General features: G+C 42.7%; 1 protein-coding gene across 5 annotated transcripts in view; it reads right to left on the reverse strand.

Annotated features, from left to right (window-relative positions):
- EPN3 (epsin 3) overlaps window positions 1–20,602 on the reverse strand; it is a 54,739-nt gene that overhangs the window by 26,525 nt on the left and 7,612 nt on the right. For all 5 annotated transcript variants that reach the window (XM_081319502.1, XM_081319501.1, XM_081319504.1 and 2 more), the window contains exons 2-3: window positions 11,135–11,854; window positions 3,883–4,001 (exon numbers count right to left, since the gene is read on the reverse strand). In XM_081319502.1, the coding sequence (XP_081175628.1) occupies window positions 3,883–4,001; window positions 11,135–11,720 (705 nt within the window). In that variant the 5' untranslated portion in view covers window positions 11,721–11,854. The remainder of the gene's footprint in view (window positions 1–3,882; window positions 4,002–11,134; window positions 11,855–20,602) is intronic.

The following is a 20,602-nucleotide window of genomic DNA, read 5'->3' on the forward strand; positions in this document are numbered from 1 at the left end:
AACTTGTTTGTATAAGCAACTTTTCAAGCCTCATTCAAGGAGATCATAAGCTGGCCTTGAATATTTTGGCACCTGAAGCAAAAATCTAACGTAAACAGTTGGGGTTACATGATAATCTCAAGGTACTAAAGATTGAGCTGGTTTATCACCCTGTTACACAAGGACATAAGAGTGGATCTGTTAATTTTTACAAAAACAAGCTTGTGAACTACTTTCAGAAGTAGTTATAGCTTTCAGAAGAGTGTTCCCCTCTAGATGGGGGAACATTGCCCCAAGTCAAAATCTCCCAACTGGGACTGTCTTAATCAGCTTCCTGCTTATTCAATGTTACTGGTGCCATTTGTGGCAAGAAAGATAGTTGGAACTGACCTTGTTTGTGTACGTAAGCATATGTTTTAACTGCCTGGAAAGAGAGCAGGAGATCTCTGATAGGTAACTATGGGATGCCAATTACTGTGCTGCAGTTCTAACAATCTTTTCAGAGAAATTAAAGAAAAAGCCCTGTCATATGCAGTTTCTCAAGGTCTAAAGGCACTTCTGTTGGAGAAAATTTGCACAGCCCATAGCTGTAGATGCACTCTGTGGAAGTTCTCCTCTAGCATGATCTGTAAGTGCTGTTGATCAAATGAGATACAGTAGAATTGTATCATCCTTAGTTCATCTTCGACATTGCAAAACAAAGAAAACACATTTTCCTACTAGTGACTAACTGCATCTTCATAGCTTCACAAGTGGAAATAACTTGTGAGGAAATTACACATGACCTACATGCTGCATTATAGATGACATATTCAGAACTGACTAGAAGGAACTATTCCTGCATCATTAAAGGACAACATGGATTTTAAGCTAGTAGCCAATGTACTACTAGCCACATTGTTTGTTTTAGCTATGTTCAATCCTGTCACATATAAGATCCAAGGATTCTTCTTTATATCTGCCAGAAATAAATCCTGGGCATACTTCAGTGTTTTTAAAATACAAACAACAGAATCCTACCATGTAATCCACAATTCAGGCTGTCCAAACTTCCTTCCTTCCAGATATGGTAACTTCAGCTCCTTGCACATCATCAGGACGCAAGAAAAAATGCACTAAGTAATGCCCCATTTTATCTTAATTCATTTCAGTGCCTACTATGTAAATCTCAGAGCACAGATACAGAAATATGCAATACAATTTATACATATGTGAATTCAAAAGAAAGTCCTACTGACATCAGTAAAGCAATCTGACAATAATCAAGTATGCACAAGATCACAGCTTTTGAAGGAAATCCAACATAATGTAAATAGGAAAAGAGCAATTCCTGGGTCCTTCCAAAATCCCTCCAGAGGGTGAGCCAATCAAACTCTGGAAAGGGAGAGTTGCCCAAAGTAAGGGCATAATAATAGGAGTTCTTTAAACAAAGCTTCCGCTACAGTCTTATAAAATAAAGCCAGTAATACTTTATAACGTCCCACTCCTCTGAAAGTGAGCAGGAACAGGGAGGAAATAAATGCATGTTCTACAGTTTTCCCTTCTACTCACAGAACAATTATTCTTATGCCTCATCTTCAGGGAATTGCATTTAAAAAAGAAGGAAGAGGAAGACCTTGATATGTCCTTTATTTTTCTAAAAGTCATCGCTAGAGGATATTCATGATAAAAGAATAAAAAGGAGGTAGACCATGTTGCCACTACAAAAGCTTATCTTATTGATTTAAGGCACCGTGTAACCTGCTGTTACACGCAGGTGACTCTGCATATGTTAGTATACAAGACAAAAGATAGTTAAATCAACAAAATGTTAATGCTCCTTGATGATATCTGGAATTCTTTTGCTTATCTTGAGCAGTCATAAGAAAATCAAAAGCCAAACTCAACAAGGTTGCAGACAGTGACATCCAGAAATCTCTGCCTTCCTCCCATTCAGTGTTGCTCCAAATAAGGTTATCCCTGGGGCAGGGTCAAAAAAAGACAAGAGGGCAAGCACCTATGGGATAAAGCCTTGTCCCTTCCTAATGTGTGCCACATTAGGGTGGACCTTCAATTGTGCAAATGATACCGCCGTGCACCAGCTTGACTTTTCTGACAAACACTCCACCCTGATGCCCCTGGCTCTCAGACAATCTTTTTAGCTGTCTTCAAGCCCCGTTGCCTTCAGTCCTCATATAACCTACCCAAAATGCTCAAAGGCCATACCTGACAGACACTGGGTTGGGGAAGGTTGGCTTAATAAAGCAACCACATTTGACTCAATGGACTTAAGAAGAATTTCAGGAATTAAGAACTGTTAAGCAATGGATCAGTCTATCCTAGATCATCAGTGGACTTCCTGTTGCTGGAGGTTTTCAAAAGTAATCCTGCACTCAGCACTGAGCTGACTTATAAAATCCCTTCAAATTGTTACATTCCATGATTCTGTGTAATACTTACTACATCTTCCAGGTGCCAATATTGGGATTAAATTTGCCTTCCTCGTGTATTTTAGTTAATTTATTTATCAACCACTTTCTTACTTTTATCAGCATTTATGGTAGCTACAACTAAATAAACAAAAAGATAAAATTTAAAAGATAAAATCAATGCAATTAAAATCAGGTATAATAGCTTCCACGTTGCTGTAACTGTATCCCTACTTTCTTTTGCAGGTGGTCCTCAAGTAACAATGATAATGGCGCCTGCCCATTACAGTCATAATTCATAATGGTCATACAATCAGTTGGCCACATAACTTTACAATGTTTTTTTGGAGCAGTTGTTAAACAAACCGGGTGGTTGTAAGTGTGAGCACTGCAGTGAAGCAAAGACTGTAGTCATTAAGCAAATCCATTGTTTGCTAGAGTGCACTTGTGCTAAAAAAAACAGAAGTGCCAGTCTTTAGCAAAAGCATTGTAAATTGCGGTCTGATAATTATGGGACCCTGCAAACAGCTGTAAATTCAGCCATGTGCTGAGCGCCAAAAGTGGAACTGTGGGGAAGCTGACCATTAGAAAGTCCCTTTTTTCAGTCCCCCTTTTAGATAGGTCATAACTTTCAACACAGCTAAGCAACTGTTGTAAATCAAAATTACCTGAACGTGGAGCTAGCTTTAACTGATCACAAGTAGGAGATACCTTGCCTGCGCCTAAGGCTATTGGTCCTATTTTGTTACTACATAAATGGGACTCACAACAAAATACTTCCTATCTACAATAAAGGAACTTCTTATACAGTTGAAGAAAGGCCTACTTCAGATCCTGTCAGTCAAAGAACTCCAACTATCGGGATCCAGAAGAGCCTTCTTTGCTGCAGCACCCATCCTTTGGAACCTCTTACCTTCTAAGGTAAGATCTGCCCCACCTTCCTACCCTTCCACAAGAGGCTGAAGACCTGGCTCTACCAGCTGGCCTGGGGACTCAGATGGGGAAGTTCCACACTGGAGGTGGCTGCCGGATTCATGACAGATTCTATCTCCCCTCCTTGCTCTCCACCTGTCCGTCCTTTTGGTTATCATGTTGGCGTATTCTTTTTGGTGCATTGGTGTTTTCTTTTCCATTGTTTATTTTATGGTTCTATTATTTTACTTTGGCTCTCTTGACACTCCTTTCATTTTATTGCTTTTTATTTTGGTAAGCTGCCTAGAGTAGCCCCATGGTGAGGTAGGCGGCAAATAAATTTAACAAGCAAACAAATAAACTTACTCCCTTGTCAAAGTGCACCTGGCCCTGGTTCCAACAAGCCAACAAAACCTTCCTTGGGGAACGAAGCAAGACATTTTATTCTTTCTCCTTATTCCCATTCTCAACTTTATTGTGCCTGGCTTTTTTTGGTCCAGCTCACATTCAACCTTTCTGGCAGTGAGTGTGCTTGGTACTCTCCCTTGGTATTTGCCAGGCTCTAAGGAACAAAAGCCGTCACCTTTTCTGCTTCTTCTCGACTCATTGCCAGGGCAAGCTGGAGTTGGAGCTCCTCTTCACCAGTAGTCTGTGGCCTTGCCTGCTCCAGGTCAGAGCTGAGCCGAGGAGATGATGAAGAAGCTGAAAGATAATAAAAAAAACATTAGGAGGGCAAGTAGAATGAAAGCCATCCAAAAGTATGCTCTGAAAGGAAGTCCAGTTGGCTCTACAGTGCTTTGTTAGAAAATGGGTGCACAGTCATTGGTGATTAGGCTAGCTGCAGAAGCTCCCCTGTAAGCTATCAGTTAATTATTAATAACAATTTATTAAATATACATGCCACCCATCTCTCAGTGACTCTTGAGTTGTCTAGCATGAGCACTCTGAATCCTGCCTCACTGAGCAGAGAGGAAGATGGAGAGAGAGAAAAAAGGCTAAGAGAAAGAAGAGTGGGAGACAAGAGGATTGAAAGATGGATGGTCACAAGAGTCTATGGAGATTCTCAGTCATCCAGATCATAGTTATCCCAAAGGTGCTTTTTCATGAGGCAACTGGACTTTCTCGTTTTTCTCTGAAGAAGTTTTGCTTCTCATCCAAGAAGCTGAAGAAGCATATTTTTCTTCAAAGAAATGCTGCCCTAGAGAGAAAAGCAGTCCTCCATTCTGTCCTAAAAATGTTTTTTTTTTCAATTATCTCTTTCTGTGCTGATGGTTGTCTCCATTTCCTGCCTACCAACCTTCTGTGTTTTATGATGTCCAACAGTCGAAGGCTATGACTAACCCACATGCGGGGGGGGGGAATGAAGTTACATTTTATTTTGAAAACTCCAATCCACTTGTGTTTCTATAGCAACATTTTCCTTGAGTTTGGTGTGAGGAACGAAAAACAAAGTACATTGGTACCGCTACACGAAGGTTCGAATCAGTAGAATCTGCAGGGTGTTGCTGGTGTTTTCAGCAGGGTTATAGAGTCAGAGCACAAGCCCAATTCCTTTGGGTCATACTTGTGATGTTGTGAGGCACATAGAAAAAACACCAGCCTTTGCTACAATGCTGAGGTTTAGTTAGTCTAATCTCCTTTCCCCAACAACACAGATGACACCGTCCCTAAAATTCTGTCAGGAATTGTGTAGGATTTAAGACCCATATGCCTAAAAATGTGTTCTCCTAGGCTCAAAGGATGGGGTGTTTTTTTCAACATCTGGCACGCTAATACTGCTAGTGCTATTTTTCCCCCACATGCACATCAAAGTCATTGAATTAAAATGCAATTCTCTGTTAATTTATTCAGATGGCAATCCCACTTCTAAGGGCTTTCTTCTAGTCATGCACTTTTACCTCAGAAACCTCACTGAATATATTCACAATGACTTCTAAACAAAACAAAAATGTTAGTTACAGCCACTCAAGGAATCTAGGAATTCAGACATTTCAATATCCACAATCTCTATAAGATGCATGGTAGAAGTGGTTAATTATAAAACTGATAGTTTTGTACACTGTATAGAAATATTGAGCACTAAAGTGGCATTTTTAAAAATTAAACTTTTTGCAAGCTTACTACTTACTTAGCTTGCAAAAATTTAACAACTGCGATCCTGCAAGATGAATATGCCCTTGCTTATTTTATGACTACATCAGCATCTGCTCAAATTCACTGTTTTGAATGTCTTGTTTATTTTTCAATTAATAACACAGTACAGTACTGGAAAAAACAGAAAGGAGACAGAGACAGATTGACAAGAAGACAGAAAGAAAAATCTGATCTGTTTCCCACACAGTTTTGTGGCTATTTCTTAAAGCCTAAATATACCATCCATTCCCATTTCATTATTATATCATTTACTGGGGGAGAGAAGCTGATTATATGAATTACTGCTTAGGCTTTACTGGCCACTGGAACATTTATCAGTGTTTTTCAACCACTGTTCCGCGGCACACTAGTGTGCCGCGAGATGTTGCCTGGTGTGCCGTGGGAAAAATTGAAAAGTAATTATAAAATACTTTCTTTGTGTTTATTTGATTCCTATTCAAGAGAATTACTTTATATATAGTCAATATAGGCACAGAGTTAAATTTTTTAACATTTTCTAATGGTGGAGTGCCTCGTGATTTTTTTCATGAAACAAGTGTGCCTTTGCCCAAAAAAGGTTGAAAAACACTGCATTTATCACAGATAAAATATCCATTTCATAATATACATTCTTAAAAAGTAATTATTTCCAGGTATTGACAGGTAATTTAGATAATAGAACAGAGGATGACAAAATCCATGCAATTTATATGCTCTGAAGAGTATATATGTTCCGCATTTGCCAGTAAGAATATGAAAAAATACTCATGTGACTTTATATGATACCCATGAGCATTGTGATATTAATTTAATAGTTCTTTTTCTTTAAGTTCAGTATCTTGTAAGAAGTGCCTTTTAGGACAGAACATATAATTTCCACCCAATTCAGTTTCATTTCCCTAACTCTCCTGCTTAATCTCCACTTTTAGGCATGGGGAATCTGTGACTCCTTAGATCTGTGATGGCAAATCTATGATATGTGTCAAAGATAACATGCCATGACATTTTGGGTGGCATGCCAGTGTTCACCGACACCTGGCAACTATTCTCAAAAGAGGCTGTGGAGGTCGCCCAAGAATGGGGCGTGCTCTCACCCAGCTTCCACAGCCTCTGGAAGTCATGCAGCCTCTGGAACTTCTGAAAATGATGCAAGAACGAGCTGTGCCTTTGGACCTTTTTAATAGCCTGTAGAAGAGCATCACTCAAAGTAGACTCAAAGTAGTCTCAGGTAGGCCGCAGGAGAACAAAAAGAGAACACTGTCTGAAGGTAAGCAGTGGCAGATCCTGGGGAGTGCAAGGCTGCAAGGGGCAATTGCATCTTGGGGAATGGCGTGAGGCAGCCTTTTTGAGTGGCAGTGGTGTTGCAAGGACTAAAGTCATGGCCCAGGCCTTTACTTCAGACCCAGCATCAGCACTGCCTCCAAGTGCTGCTGCTCGGGGTGGTTTAGATGGGGGATGGGGGTGTGGGGTAGGAGATTCTTCTCTTTTGTTCAAGAAGGTGCGACACACCAGCACAGTCAAGTTAGGCCTTTTCTAAATTTTTGGCACACCAAGCCCAAAAGGTTCGTCATCTCTGCCCTATATAGAATTCTCAGCAAACCCAGCTAACACAAGGGGTAAAGGATGGTAAAAGATGCTGGAAATCTTAGTTAAATACTACCTACATAGCCATGTACCCTTCTTACGATTTGGCCTTCTGAAAGCTTTCAAAAATGCAAAATGATAGGGCTGTACACCATGGTGCTTCCCTATTCAATCTTATATTCTCTATGTGATCCAGAGAGCTTCAAGTGGAAATATATGTAACTTTGTTCCGCTAAACATACTTTTAGAATTCCTACAGGATCAGAGAATCCAACTTATTAGGGTTTATCTAGGATTCTTTAATTGCATTCAACTGAATGAAACTATACTTTATATCAAGGTTGTAAAAGCAATGTAAAGACTATAAAAATACTGCTTAATGGCAGTATAAACAGTGAAGGTTTGGCTGTGGGTTCATAAAAGACACTGGGGGAAATGTCAAGGAATAAAGGAAATCTACATACTTGGAACAGTTTCTGTCTATGGGCCTTTTGAATCTGTGCCCATTCCTACTATCAGCAATCTGTGTCCCTCAAATATTACTTGGTACTTGCCAGGTTTCATTTCTCAAGGTCCATTGCAATAAATGGTAGAAATTTGGAAACATTTCAGGCAGTGTTGCAAACAATTGCTTCCAAAACCATATGCTTTCATTTTTACATTGCAGTGTATTGCAATGGTGGGGGGTAGCCAAACAACTTTGTTGCAGGCCAGGCCTGGGTCTGACGGCGTTCGGGGGGAGCGGGTAGTGGTTACATCTGGGGCTCATGAGCGGGTCGTGGGATTATCAATTCCCACGACGGGGAAAGGCAGCAGGCGGATAGACAGGGGGCCATATCGTTATCGGGAGGGCCGTCTCCGCTGTCTACAAGCGGTGAGGCGCTCCGACCCTCTGGTTCTTCCCCGAGGTCCCGGGAGTGGGGATGTGCAGCCTCCTGAGCTCCGGCTGGTGTACCTGAATGCCAGGTCCGTGGTTAATAAAGCTCCCCTTATTAGGGATTTAGTTGAGGGTGAGCATGCGGACCTGGCTTGCATCACGGAGACTTGGTTGGGCCTAGAGGGTGGGGTCCCTTTGGTTGACCTCTGCCCACCAGGCTTCCGGGTGCTACACCGGCCACGAGCTCAAGGTAGGGGTGGGGGAGTGGCGGTTACCATTAGGGAGACCTTATGTCCGCGGGAGACCACCGTTCCTCAGATAGTCGGGTGTGAGTCTCTCTTTATGAGATTTGGTCCTGGGGCGCAGTTGGGCTTGCTGCTGGTGTACATTTCGCCTAGTCGCACAGCGGCAGCCCTGCCCGAGCTGCTCGATATCCTCTCGGGTTTGGTGGTTGAGTTTCCCAATCTTATAGTTTTGGGAGACTTCAATCTACCATCCCTGGGAGGTTCATCTGAGCTAGCTCGGGAGTTCATGGCTTCCATGGCGGCCATGGACCTGACGCAAGTAATTTCAGAGCCAACTCATGAGGGAGGCCACACCCTTGACCTGATTTTTTATCTAGACGGTGGTTGGATGATCTAGGTGGGGGCTCTCCATTTATTATGCCCCTGTCATGGACCGATCATCATCTCCTGCGGCTGGTCTTCCGCTTTGCCACCCCCCGCCGTGGGGGTACGGAGCCAATTAGATGGTACCGCCCCAGACGCTTAATGGATCCTGATAGATTCCAAGCGGCGCTGGGGTCCCCACCTGCCTCCACTGCTCACAGCTCGGCTGATGCCTTAGTGGAAGCCTGGGAAAGGGCAGCCGCTGAGGCACTTGACCGGGTTGTACCCTTGCGGCCCCTGACCCGGCGCAGATCCCAGCGAGCTCCATGGTTCTCCGCGGAGCTCCGGGAGATGAAGCGTCGGAAACGGGGCCTAGAGAGCTGTTGGAGGTCTAGCCGATCCGAACCCGACCGGTTGCGGTTAAGAACCTATATTAGGTCTTATCTCGCAGCGATGAGGGTGGCGAGGTGTAACTACTTCTCCACCCTCATCGCGTCCGCAGATAATCGCCCGGCCGCCCTGTTTAGGGTGACTCGCTCACTTCTTAATCAGGAGGTGAGGGAGGATCCCTTGCAGGGTCGTGCCGAGGAATTTAGTCAACATCTGTCGGATAAAATCGCTCGGATTCGGACCAGTTTGGACTCCAGCTGGGCAGAGTCAGGCGATCAGGACACGGGCGGTCTTGTCAATGTTATCTGGGAAGAGTTTGATTCTGTGACCCCTGATGAAGTGGACAGGATTATGGGGAGGCTGAGCTCCTCCACATGTTTGTTGGACCCGTGCCCTTCCTGGCTGGTTTATGCAGCTAGGGAGAGGACACGAGGCTGGCTCCAGGCGGTTATATCTGCTTCTCTGAGTGAGGGTTATTTCCCCACCGTCTTGAAGGAGGCGGTGGTGAGACCTCTCCTCAAGAAGCCTGCCCTGGACCCAGCTGTTTTGAACAACTTTCGTCCAGTCTCCAACCTTCGCTTTCTTGCGAAGGTTGTTGAGAGTGTGGTGGCGCATCAGCTCCCTCTGGTCCTGGATGAAGCGGATTATCTGGACCCCTACCAATCGGGTTTCAGGCCCGGGTACAGCACGGAGACGGCATTGGTCGCTCTGGTGAATGATCTCTGGAGGGCGCGGGATAGGGGATATTCCTCTGTCCTAGTCCTATTAGACCTCTCAGCGGCTTTCGATACCATCGACCATGGTATCTTGCTGCGGCGTCTCAGGGGATTGGGAGTGGGAGGCACAGTTCTTCAGTGGTTCTCCTCCTATCTCCTGGGACGCTCGCAGTCGGTGTTGGCAGGGGGGCAGAGATCGACCCCTAGGTCTCTCGTTTGTGGAGTTCCTCAGGGGTCGGTTCTCTCGCCTCTCTTGTTCAACATCTATATGAAACCGCTGGGTGAGATCATTCGTGGTTTTGGAGTTGGGTATCATCAGTATGCAGATGATACCCAACTTTTCTTTTCGACCCCAAACCACCCCAGTGATGCCCTCGCCGTGATGTCCCGTTGCCTGGAGGCGGTTCGGGTCTGGATGGGGAGGAACAGACTTCAACTCAACCCTGACAAGACTGAGTGGCTGTGCATTCCGGCATCCCGGGACATTCAAAATGTTCCATCTCTTTCTATGGGGGGTGAGCTCTTACCCCCCGTGGATAGGGCTCGCAACTTGGGAGTCCTCCTAGATTCACGGCTTACCCTGGAAGATCATATAGTGGCCGTGACTAGGGGGGCTTTCGCCCAGGTTCGCCTGGTGCGCCAGTTGCGGCCCTATCTGAACCGGGATGCCCTGTGTACGGTCACTCATGCGCTTGTGACCTCTCGCCTTGACTACTGTAATGCTCTCTACATGGGGCTTCCCTTGAAGACCACTCGGAGGCTCCAACTGGTACAGAATGCGGCCGCGAGAGTTGTCTTGGGAGTTTCCCGGTGCTCCCATGTTACACCTTTGCTCCGCGAGCTGCATTGGTTACCAGTTGTCTTTCGGGTGAGGTTCAAGGTGTTGGTTACGATCTTTAAGTCCCTACATGGCATGGGTCCGGGATACCTCAGGGACCACCTGCTGCCGGCATCGATTCCCCTCCGCCCTGTGCGTTCCCACAGAGAGGGCCTCCTCAGGGTGCCGCCAGTCAGGGAATGCCGACTGGTGGCCCCCAGGGGGAGGGCCTTCTCTGTGGGCGCTCCGGCATTATGGAATCAACTGCCGGTGGAGCTCCGGATGGCACCAGACCTCCGAACTTTCCGTCGGGGCCTGAAGACCCACCTGTTTGAAATAGCTGGTCTGGCCTGATGGGGGATTATGGGTTTTTAATTGTTTTTTAAATTTGTATTACTGTTTTAATTGGGCATGGGTTTAATCCTTTTTTAATTTTTGTATTGTCTTTTTTATATATGCCCTGTGAACCGCCCTGAGTCCCTACCAAGGAGAAGGGCGGTATATAAATCAAATAAACTATAACTATAACTATAACTATAACTGCTGGTCAAGATGTCCATGAACTTTACTACAGGATCACCAGCCCCCGTGAAAGCATTCACAAATTAGATTATACATTTTCAAGTTTTGGGGTGGTGTTTTTTTTTGCCAAAGATGACTTGATCTGTCAGAAAAAAGGAGGCACAGCCACATACCATTGCAGTACTCACAATTAAAGGAGGATGGAGAACCTCTTGATCTGCTGTAGTCATCGCCATACTGTGATGCCCGCCGTCCATAGGCAAGCTGGTGGCTGTTGCTGTTGCTGCTGCTAATGCCCATACCTTCAATGGACATCCGCTCTTTGGTTTTCAAGGCATAGGCTCTCTCCTGCTTCAGCCTGTCTTCATCCTTCAGCAAGCTCATCACTTGCTTCACTTTTTCACGAACATTGATGCCTTGATCTTTGCCATCACGGTCTATGTACTGGAACTCCTTTAAAGTCTGAATGGTGTACAGATTCTCACGGCACTGGTGAGCCACCTTCTCTGAGCCTGTTTTAATGAGGTAGTCTAGAAGAGTCAGGGCCTTGTAGACATGACGCCAGTTCTTGCCACTGTCATTCAGCCGTCTCCAGATCATACCCATGACCTCTGCAAAAGCCACTGTGTTGAAGGTCAGGTCAGCAATCTCAGACATTAAAGAGCTGGGAGGTCCCCAGGGATCATTGGAGGTGGCCTCACGCACCTTGATTTCTGCCTCAGAATAATTGTGCACAATGTTTTTCACCTGTCGACGCAAGGCAGAGGTCGTCATGGCTGAACCTGGAAAAAGACCTCACCTTGTAGAAAGAAATGATCCAAAGAAGAAAACTTGAGAGGCCTCAGGGAAGAATCAAAGCTTCAGAGCGATTGGTTAAGAACTGCTAATTCTTCAGTTTCTACAATGAGCTAGAAAACAAATAATGGAAACTCTATTAAAATTATGATTCAGTTCAGCCATTTTAGCTGATCAGTTGTTTTATTCTATCCAGTCAGGGGGAAAAATTGCATTTCTTCCTTTCTATCCCTCACCCTTTTCTATTTTATGTTACTTCTTCAAAACCTAAAGCCATTCCAGATAGTTCTAAGCCAACCATGAGTTATTCAGCTAGAGTATTTGGGTAGAATTTACATAAGAAACTGCTTTTGTTCCTGAAAGGTTGACTCAGCCTTCCATCCTTCCGAGGTAGGTAAAATGAGGACCCAGATTGTTGGGGGCAATTAAGCTGACTTTGTAATAATGCCGCTTGGGTGTGTGTGTGTGAAAGCCCTAATAAGCAGGCATATACATAGAATGAAGGCTACTGCTAAGCTTGTAAGCCGCCCTGAGTCTTCGGAGAAGGGCGGGATATAAATGGAATTTAAAAAAATAAAAAAAAATACTTCTATGCTAATTTTTTTCTGAGTACAATTATGGCATGGTGGACATATTGCAGTGCCATCTACGTAAATTTACTTTTGTCATCTTGAGGGTCATACAGTACTCCAAAAATGGGTGGGACCAAGCGCTGCGATTACGGAGAGATTTGAAAGGTTTTAAAGAGGAAATGAATGTTTTAAACCTCTGCATTTCTTCTACCTTTTATCTCCACCCAGTAAAAACCTTCAAAAATGCATGGTTAGAAAGTAAATAGGCAGCCTATGTTAGCTTTGGTAATATATTATGTCATGATTATGGTTTTTTTAACACCCAATCTTTTCCCAAAGACCTTATCTTAACTCACATGGTGGTCTCTCCTTCCTCCCCATAACAGTCCTACATGGTGGGCTGAGAAAAAGAAATGTTCACAGTTTTTGTTTTTTTTTAATTCCATTTATATCCCGCCCTTCTCCGAAGACTCAGGGCGGCTTACAAGCTTAGCAGTAGCCTTCATTCTATGTATATGCCTGCTTATTAGGGCTTTCACACACCCCCAAGCGGCATTATTACAAAGTCAGCTTATTGCCCCCAACAATCTGGGTCCTCATTTTACCTACCTCGGAAGGATGGAAGGCTGAGTCAACCTTGAGCCTGGTGGGATGCGAACCTGCACTAATTGCAGGCAGCTGGTGTTACTTAAGGAGGCATTAGCCCACTGCTCCACCAAGGCTCTAGTTATCCAAGTAATTTCAAGATTGAGTAAATGAGGATGCAAATCTAGATGTCACCAGCCCAAATTCAGCCCCTTAGCCACTATGTTACCATGGCCTTCAGCCTGATGGGCCTTATTATCATAGAAGTGTACTTCATGAGCAACTATAGTGGGGAAAATCTTTCTGAAAGAAGATAAGAAAATAGCAAGTCCTTGATGTTACAGAAATACATTATCAGGAAATCCTGGACTGTGTACCTCAACAAGGTCAAGTACTGTATAAGCTGTGATATGCTGAAGCCAGCCCATACTAGTTCATGAAAGCCAATGGTTATATTTTTTTTGGAATTTTGCAAGTCATATGGATCAGCTGTTTGGTGGCTAGCAAGATAGGGAAGTGGCAGCAATGGACCAGAACTGGTTGTTATACATTTATTGGCACATCATTGTACTGTACATAACAGCTTTCTTTCATAGTAGGCAGTCTCAGAAAGAATAATTATATTATCCACCAAAAGAGATCTACATGCCAGACTAAGGATCCATCTGTGCAAAGAGCAGGCTGTGAATAAACACTGCCATTTACAGTATGATCAAGGTCTCACTGAAATGATTGAACACATTTCTGCTTCAAATAAGAATGCCAATCTTTATCTGAAGCCCTTTCTTCATATTGTGAAAGCTGAATGAAAGCATGTTATGTTTTTCTACTTTAGGTTTTTCTGAGTAAGGTGGATAAGATACCCCAAATAATTTGGAATCAGGTTTACAGGTAGTTAATAGACATCACACCAAATCATACCAAACCAGTCTTATCTCATTCTTTGATAAAGTGAACAAACTAGTAGAGCAGTGGAATGCAGCGAAATGCAGTGGACATAGTATACCTAGATTTCAGTAAGGCATTTGACAAAGTAGACCACAACCTACTAATTGGTAAGCTAGAAAAAGGTGGAGTAGACAACATCACCACCAGATGGATCTGTAGCTGGCTGACAAACCGTACTCAATGGCACTACATCCACATGGAGAGAAGTAAGCAGTGGGGTACCACAAGGTTCCTTTTTAGGCCCAGCACTCTTCAACATCTTCAATAAATGACTTAGACGAGGGGATTGAAGGGGAACTCATCAAATTTGCAGATGACACCAAACTGTCAGGAATAGCCAACACTCCAGAAGACAAACTCAGGATCCAAAAAGATCTTGACAAAGTCAAACAATGGGCCCTATCCAACAAAATGAGTTTCAACGTGAAGAAAAGCAAAGTCCTACACTTAGGCAGGAAAAACCAAAGGCATGGATACAGATTGGGCGAGACCTGGCTTAAAAACAGTAACTGTGAGAGGGACCTTGGAGTCCTAGTGGACGATCACTTGACTATGAGCCAGCAGTGTACAGCAGCAACCAAAAAAGCTAATACAATCCTGGGTTGTATAAACAGAGGCATAGAATCAAGATCACACGAAGTACTAATACCGCTTTACAAAGTCCTAGTAAGACCACACCTGCAATATTGTAGCCAATGTTGCCATATCCTAAAAGTGGTACAGTGGGTGAAAAAGTTGAAAAGCCCTGGACTAGAAGACCTCCAAGGTCCCTTCCAGCTCTGTTCTATTCTATTCTGTTCTGTTCTGTTCTGTTCTATTTTATTCTATTCATTTGGCATCTGCATAATTCAACATAGAACACATGTTGTGAGTATACTTGTTTTACTTTACATATCTACAGTATCTGAGAACAAAACAAAAACATATTCAAGTTTCCTCAATGTAAAACAAAAATGAATTATAATTTACAAAAGCAAGATAATATTTTAAACTCTTAAAATTTTGTAAAATACAGGACAGCTAAAACATTTATTTAAAAATCAGCATCATCTCTTATCGATAAAAGGTCTAAATTTACTATGAACATTTTTAAAATAAGAAGACAGATGAGTGAGAAAAGGGTGTTTTTTAACCTTTCCTCACTGGTCAAGGTCAAACTTCCCTATGTATTCTACAGTTCTCAGCTTTCATAAAGCAGCTGTAGGACAATGAACTATGGAAGGCTGTATTAAATATCTTACTAGCCTGGCACATTTTTACTTGACCTAGTAAAATACATAAGAATTACATCCAAATACTATAGGGTAAAAGCAATCATATTCCCCTCTTTTGTCTTCAAGTTAGCTCTCCTCTAATTTGATTACTTTCTCTGTATCTCTGACTTCTGAATATCCATTAAAATAAAAACTTCAGTCGCCATTTGTCATTTCTTTCAAGCTACATGACTCAATAGATAGAGATAACTGTGCAGCTCCACACATACACACACACATACAAACACATATACATTGGGACATGCTACCTATTGAATTTTATGGAAATTAACAATGTCATGAATTCATACAAGCATTGTTGTAATGGAAGTGACAGGAGATTCTGTACCGCTGCCAATAACTCAGCCTTACTGAAAAATTTATGCTTAGGTTTTCCCAGCTGCTAAATTTCAAGTGTTTTTCGGTGTATTTGAATCCTGCTAAAATAAAACTCTAAATGACGCAAAATATAACCAAAAGCATGTTAAACCCTCACATACTGTACCAGCAATAAGATAAAATCAGTTAATACACACAATCCAATTAAGAATGGCACTGATGTTCATTTCCAAAACTTTGTTAGAACAGTAATTCTAATCTAACTGGGACATAGGATAAACCACTGAAGCATTAATAATATAATGCTTATATATGTCTTTCTTGGGGGGGAAATGAGCTTTTCATCGTGGTGGAACTTAATTTTAATGTTAATTTATATATATATTTTTATCAGTTATATTATGTTGTACACTGCCCAGGACCCCTCTTTGAAGGAGATGGGCTGTTTAGAAATATGAAATATAAACACATAAACTACAAATAGAAAAGGCTGAGAACCACTGCTTTAAAATAGCACTTGTTTTGCCTTTATGAATATATTCCTGTACCGCTGCATGTTAATAGACAATTTATAACAATCATAAATCCCAAAGAAAAAAGACGATAAAAATAGAGTTCAAAAGAATAAAGCAGGAGTTTGTTATGAAATGTAAATGTTTAAAATAAATAACATTAATAATCACAATAAATTTAATCAGAAAGATAGGAATTTGTGTTTTAATCTTTTTTCTGTTCAAATGTTAAGTAACATTTTCCTCTGAATTTCTTTAGCCCATAGTGAAACTATGGACAAAAGATCTTCCAATTCTGTATCCAGGCTTCCATCTGAAATCTTAATTATGTGTATCTCTTATGTAACCCCTTAGAGAAGCTTATAGAGCCGTGGTGGCAAAGTGGTTAGAATGCAGTATTGCAGGCTACTTCTGCTGACTGCCGACTGCCAGCAGCTTGGCTGTTTGATTCCCACCAGCTCAAGGTTGGCTCAGCCTTCCATCCTTCTGATGTCGGTAAAATGAGGAGCCTTATTTATTTATTTATTTATTTATTTTAATCCCATTTATATCCCGCCCTTCTCCGAAGACTCAGGGCGGCTTACAATTTAAGCACAAACCAATGTGCTTAGCAATAGCCTTCATTCTATGTATACGCCTGCTTATTAGGGCTTTCGGGGGCCCCCAACCGGCATTATTACAAAGTCAGCTTATTGCCCCCAACAATCTGGGTCCTCATTTTACCTACCTCGGAAGGATGGAAGGCTGAGTCAACCTTGAGCCTGGTGGGACTCGAACCTGCACTAATTGCAGGCAGCTGGTGTTACTTAAGGAGGCATTAGCCCACTGCTCCACCAAGGCTCATTATTTATTTATTATTATTTATTATTTATTATTATTTGGATTTATATACCGCCCCTCTCCCGAAGGAGTCGGGCGGTGTACAGGGCAATTAAAACACTATATACAACACATAATATACAAAAATTAAAATAAATTAAACCAAGTAGCCCTAAAAAATAAAACACGTTCTAAAATTTAAAATTTAAAATCTAAAATCCCAGTCCCTCAGTCCAGGCCGGCAAGTTCAAATAGCCAAGTCTTCAGGTCGCGGCGAAAAGAGCGAAGGTTGGGAGCCATCCGGAGCTCAACAGGGAGCTGATTCCAGAGGGCAAGCGCACCCACAAAGAATGCTCTCCCCCTGGGGGCCGCCAGTCGACATTCCCTGACCGACGGCACCCTGAGGAGGCCCTCTCTGTGGGAGCGCACAGGGCAATGGTAAGTTAACGCCGGCAAAAGGTACTCCCGTAAATAATCCGGGCCCATGCCATTTAGGGCTTTATAGGTCATCACCAGCACCTTGAATCTTAAATTGTTGGGAGCAATATGCTGACTCTGTAAACTGCTTAGGGCTGTAAAGCACTGTGAAGCGGTATTGCTATTGCTTTTACAGGAAATTCATTGCAATTCAGTAGTTTTACCTCCTTGCTTTCATACTTTGCTTTCTTAAATTATTCAGAATTAAACCTCCTCGTACATAACTTTATTTTCTCCATGACTGAAATGTTTTATAGTTTTATAGTAGTGAAACAAATACCGGAGAAGTATGTATGACCACCCAAAAGCAGGACAAAAATGAATCATATCCATTTTTCTCTAGGACAACTCCAACTTTTGCAAAACCTCCAACCTGGGTATATTCCTTCATCCTAACTCAAGGTGAGACACAAGATATCCTTCTCCACCCAGAGGAAATGACAGTGAGTCAGGGATGCAGAATCTGGAAAAACATGGCTTCTAGAGTTTCTTTTAAAAGTCATTTCCCTATATTGATTTCTGTACACAATTCAACCCACTTACTGTTTTTAGAACATAGTGGTGCCAGGAAAAATGACCGAAGCCAAGCACAGCGTTGTACAGAATTGGTACACACCACCAGAAGAGGTAAAAAATAACAAGAACCACATATTTGCATAGGAAAGGAATAAAATGATGCAACTAAGTTGACTGGAATTGGAGCTTAATATGCTTAATATGCTATAGAATCATTGGAGAATGGAGAAATCGGAGCATATGCTAACATACTTGCATTAGCTGCAAAATTAATGACAGGCCACAGAAAGCAGCCATGATGACTCAATTGTTCGAGAGCCATCAGCAAGTTGTCACAGTTTCTAAGATGTTGTGTGACTGCATCCCTATGGAACACAGAACTCTGGGACTGAGAAGCACTGAGTATTTGTATGATAGCTAAAGCAGTGTTTGCTAATAGTTAGTGTCACAGTTAGTGTCTGCTAATCCAAAAAAAGGAAAAAAAATGGCAAGGCTTTGGGTGTGCTCCTTACAGAGAAATGCAAGGCAGGCAAATAAAGAAAGGTGCAAAGAGGAGGAAATAAATACAGGGTTCAAATACTATATAAAACTGTGTGGGGAAGAGACTGATTTATATACTGTGTTAGAAAATGACAATGATCAGGTCAAATCATTTGTCCCTCTGGTCCAGCAGATTTTCAGGAACGTCTTTCATCACCTTTTATACTTTTAAAAATGATGAGTGTCAAGGATTTTGCTACCGAAACAGCAGGGATATTGCTGGCCTTCAAGGGAATTTCAAGCCATCCTGGCCAATGGTGGAGGCATTTTGGAAACTGCACATCTGGAAGGTGATAGGTTGCCTATCCCAACCTACAGAAATCTGCATGTGAAATGTGTGCTTCCTTCCCTGCAACCATGGCAGAAAATACCCAAAAATGTTGGCAAAGGGTTGAAGAACAAGCTGGAGGCCAAATGAGGCCTTGGCCATAAGCACGCTGGGAAATAAATGAAGAAAGGGGAGTGAAGTCTTGAAGTTTGAACCTGAAGGGCCAATCACGGAGGAGCAACTAAAAAAGGCAGAGACTTGAGGCTACAGAAGCAACTAAGTTGCAAGTTGGATTCATGTGCAATATTGGTGGCTCCTGGAAAAAAGCAAATTAAAAGAGGTAGGCTGCCAGGTACGCCAGCTCTTAATGAGCTAAGCCAGAGGTCCCCAACCTTTTGGGAACCAGGGACCGGTTCCATGGAGAGAGGTTTTTCCCAGGACCAGAGGGTGCGTGGTTTTGTGTGCTCCCTGCATCTCGCAGATGGGGCTTTACTTGTTTGTGTGGACCAGTTGCTGGCATGCTATGGCCCGATACTGATCCGGTATCCAGTACTGATCCAGGGTTGGGGACCCCTGAGCTAAGCCAGCATCCCACCCAAGAAGGTAAACAGCTAACTCTAGAGATCAGAATTCACACCTGAGTTTATACAAGGCTATGATAAAAGTCTACCTCCTCTTCCTCCCAAAGCAAATACTCTATTAGTTCTTTTGAAAAATAATCACTGGAACTTCAGGAGTGGGGTCAGAATTTTTCTTTCTAGGCAATATTTGGTTCCATCCTTTTGAGGAGTGCCAAGCACAAGGAGTGTTGAGTACACATCCATTTTAGAAACCTTCCAGGAAGCTTCATTCACAATAGAAAAAAAATCTGGCAAATACTGGGTGGCAGGAGTTAATGCAGTACCAGCCCAGTTGCAAGGACGGTTTTGGACTGGCATGGACCAAAGCAGACCACTGGAACATGGGCAGTGTTGCCCTGAGAATGGGCAGAATGTCTCGTAATTTTAACTTGCATAAATCCAAGATTTAGGAGGGTGGGAGAATAACATTTCCATCGAAGAACTCATTGCTTTGAAGGCCAGCATGCGCCTTGTAACTTTTCATTTTAAACTCTAGAAACAAGAGGTAGAAAAGAGAGAATGTCTTTGCCTATGGAGTACTGCCAAGGGTGCTTAAAAACAGCAGGTTTTATTGAACACAATATTCCCAGATCACAGAGAGAGAGAGAGAAAGAAATGGTGTGGTAGATAAGGCAGCAGCACCAGGCAGCCACATATGAAATTACTGCAGTGACCTTGAATAAAAGAGCCAGCAGAAAGGGAACAGGAGGCAGTGAAGAGGATAAGCAGCAATCAATTCCAGACTGCCAAGAATTCCTTATGTTTGTGACACATTCCAGAAGAAGAGCTGCCACCCAGTCAATAGGGAATGGCAGGACAAACTCTCCTGTATCCTGATGCCAGGTTTTCTCAGCTGCAACAAACCAGAGAAGGCATCCCTCTCACACGGCTCCAGCTTTTTTCTTTTCTTTTTTTAACAGTCACACATCAGAGAAAAAAAGAATAGTCCTAACTTCAGAACTGGATAAATCCAGGGAAAGCATACCAATGGGAAGAAAATATGGATAGGAAAGGACATAAAGAAGAGGCGAAATGGGCTATTTTGCAACTTTGCTGCTCTCCCTTGTTCCTTCCTTGGTTGTCTCTCCATAGAGGGAAAAGTATGATAAGCTATACATTCCTCAGAGTAAAGGGCTTCTCTTTTACTTGGGCATCAAAGCATTGACAGCCTTGTAAAACTAAGGATGGAAAGATGCCATTTCTTTTGCTCAGATGTAGTAGTAAACGAATGGAAGCGAATGGCCATGTGGAGGTGGTGGAAGCAATTTCTAGCAGAGTATAAATCCTCCAGCACTGGAGACAAGCATGAAAGGAAGGCTTACATCACTGGGTTCAAGCAGTTGCCTTTAAAACTCCAAGAAATTCAGGGTTTCCGAGAACAAAATTTCTCCAGGGAGATTCCCGTTTCAAGA

The sequence above is a fragment of the Vipera berus genome (assembly GCF_964194415.1).
Source record: "Vipera berus genome assembly, chromosome: 2".
NCBI classification, from domain to species: Eukaryota; Metazoa; Chordata; class Lepidosauria; order Squamata; family Viperidae; genus Vipera; species Vipera berus.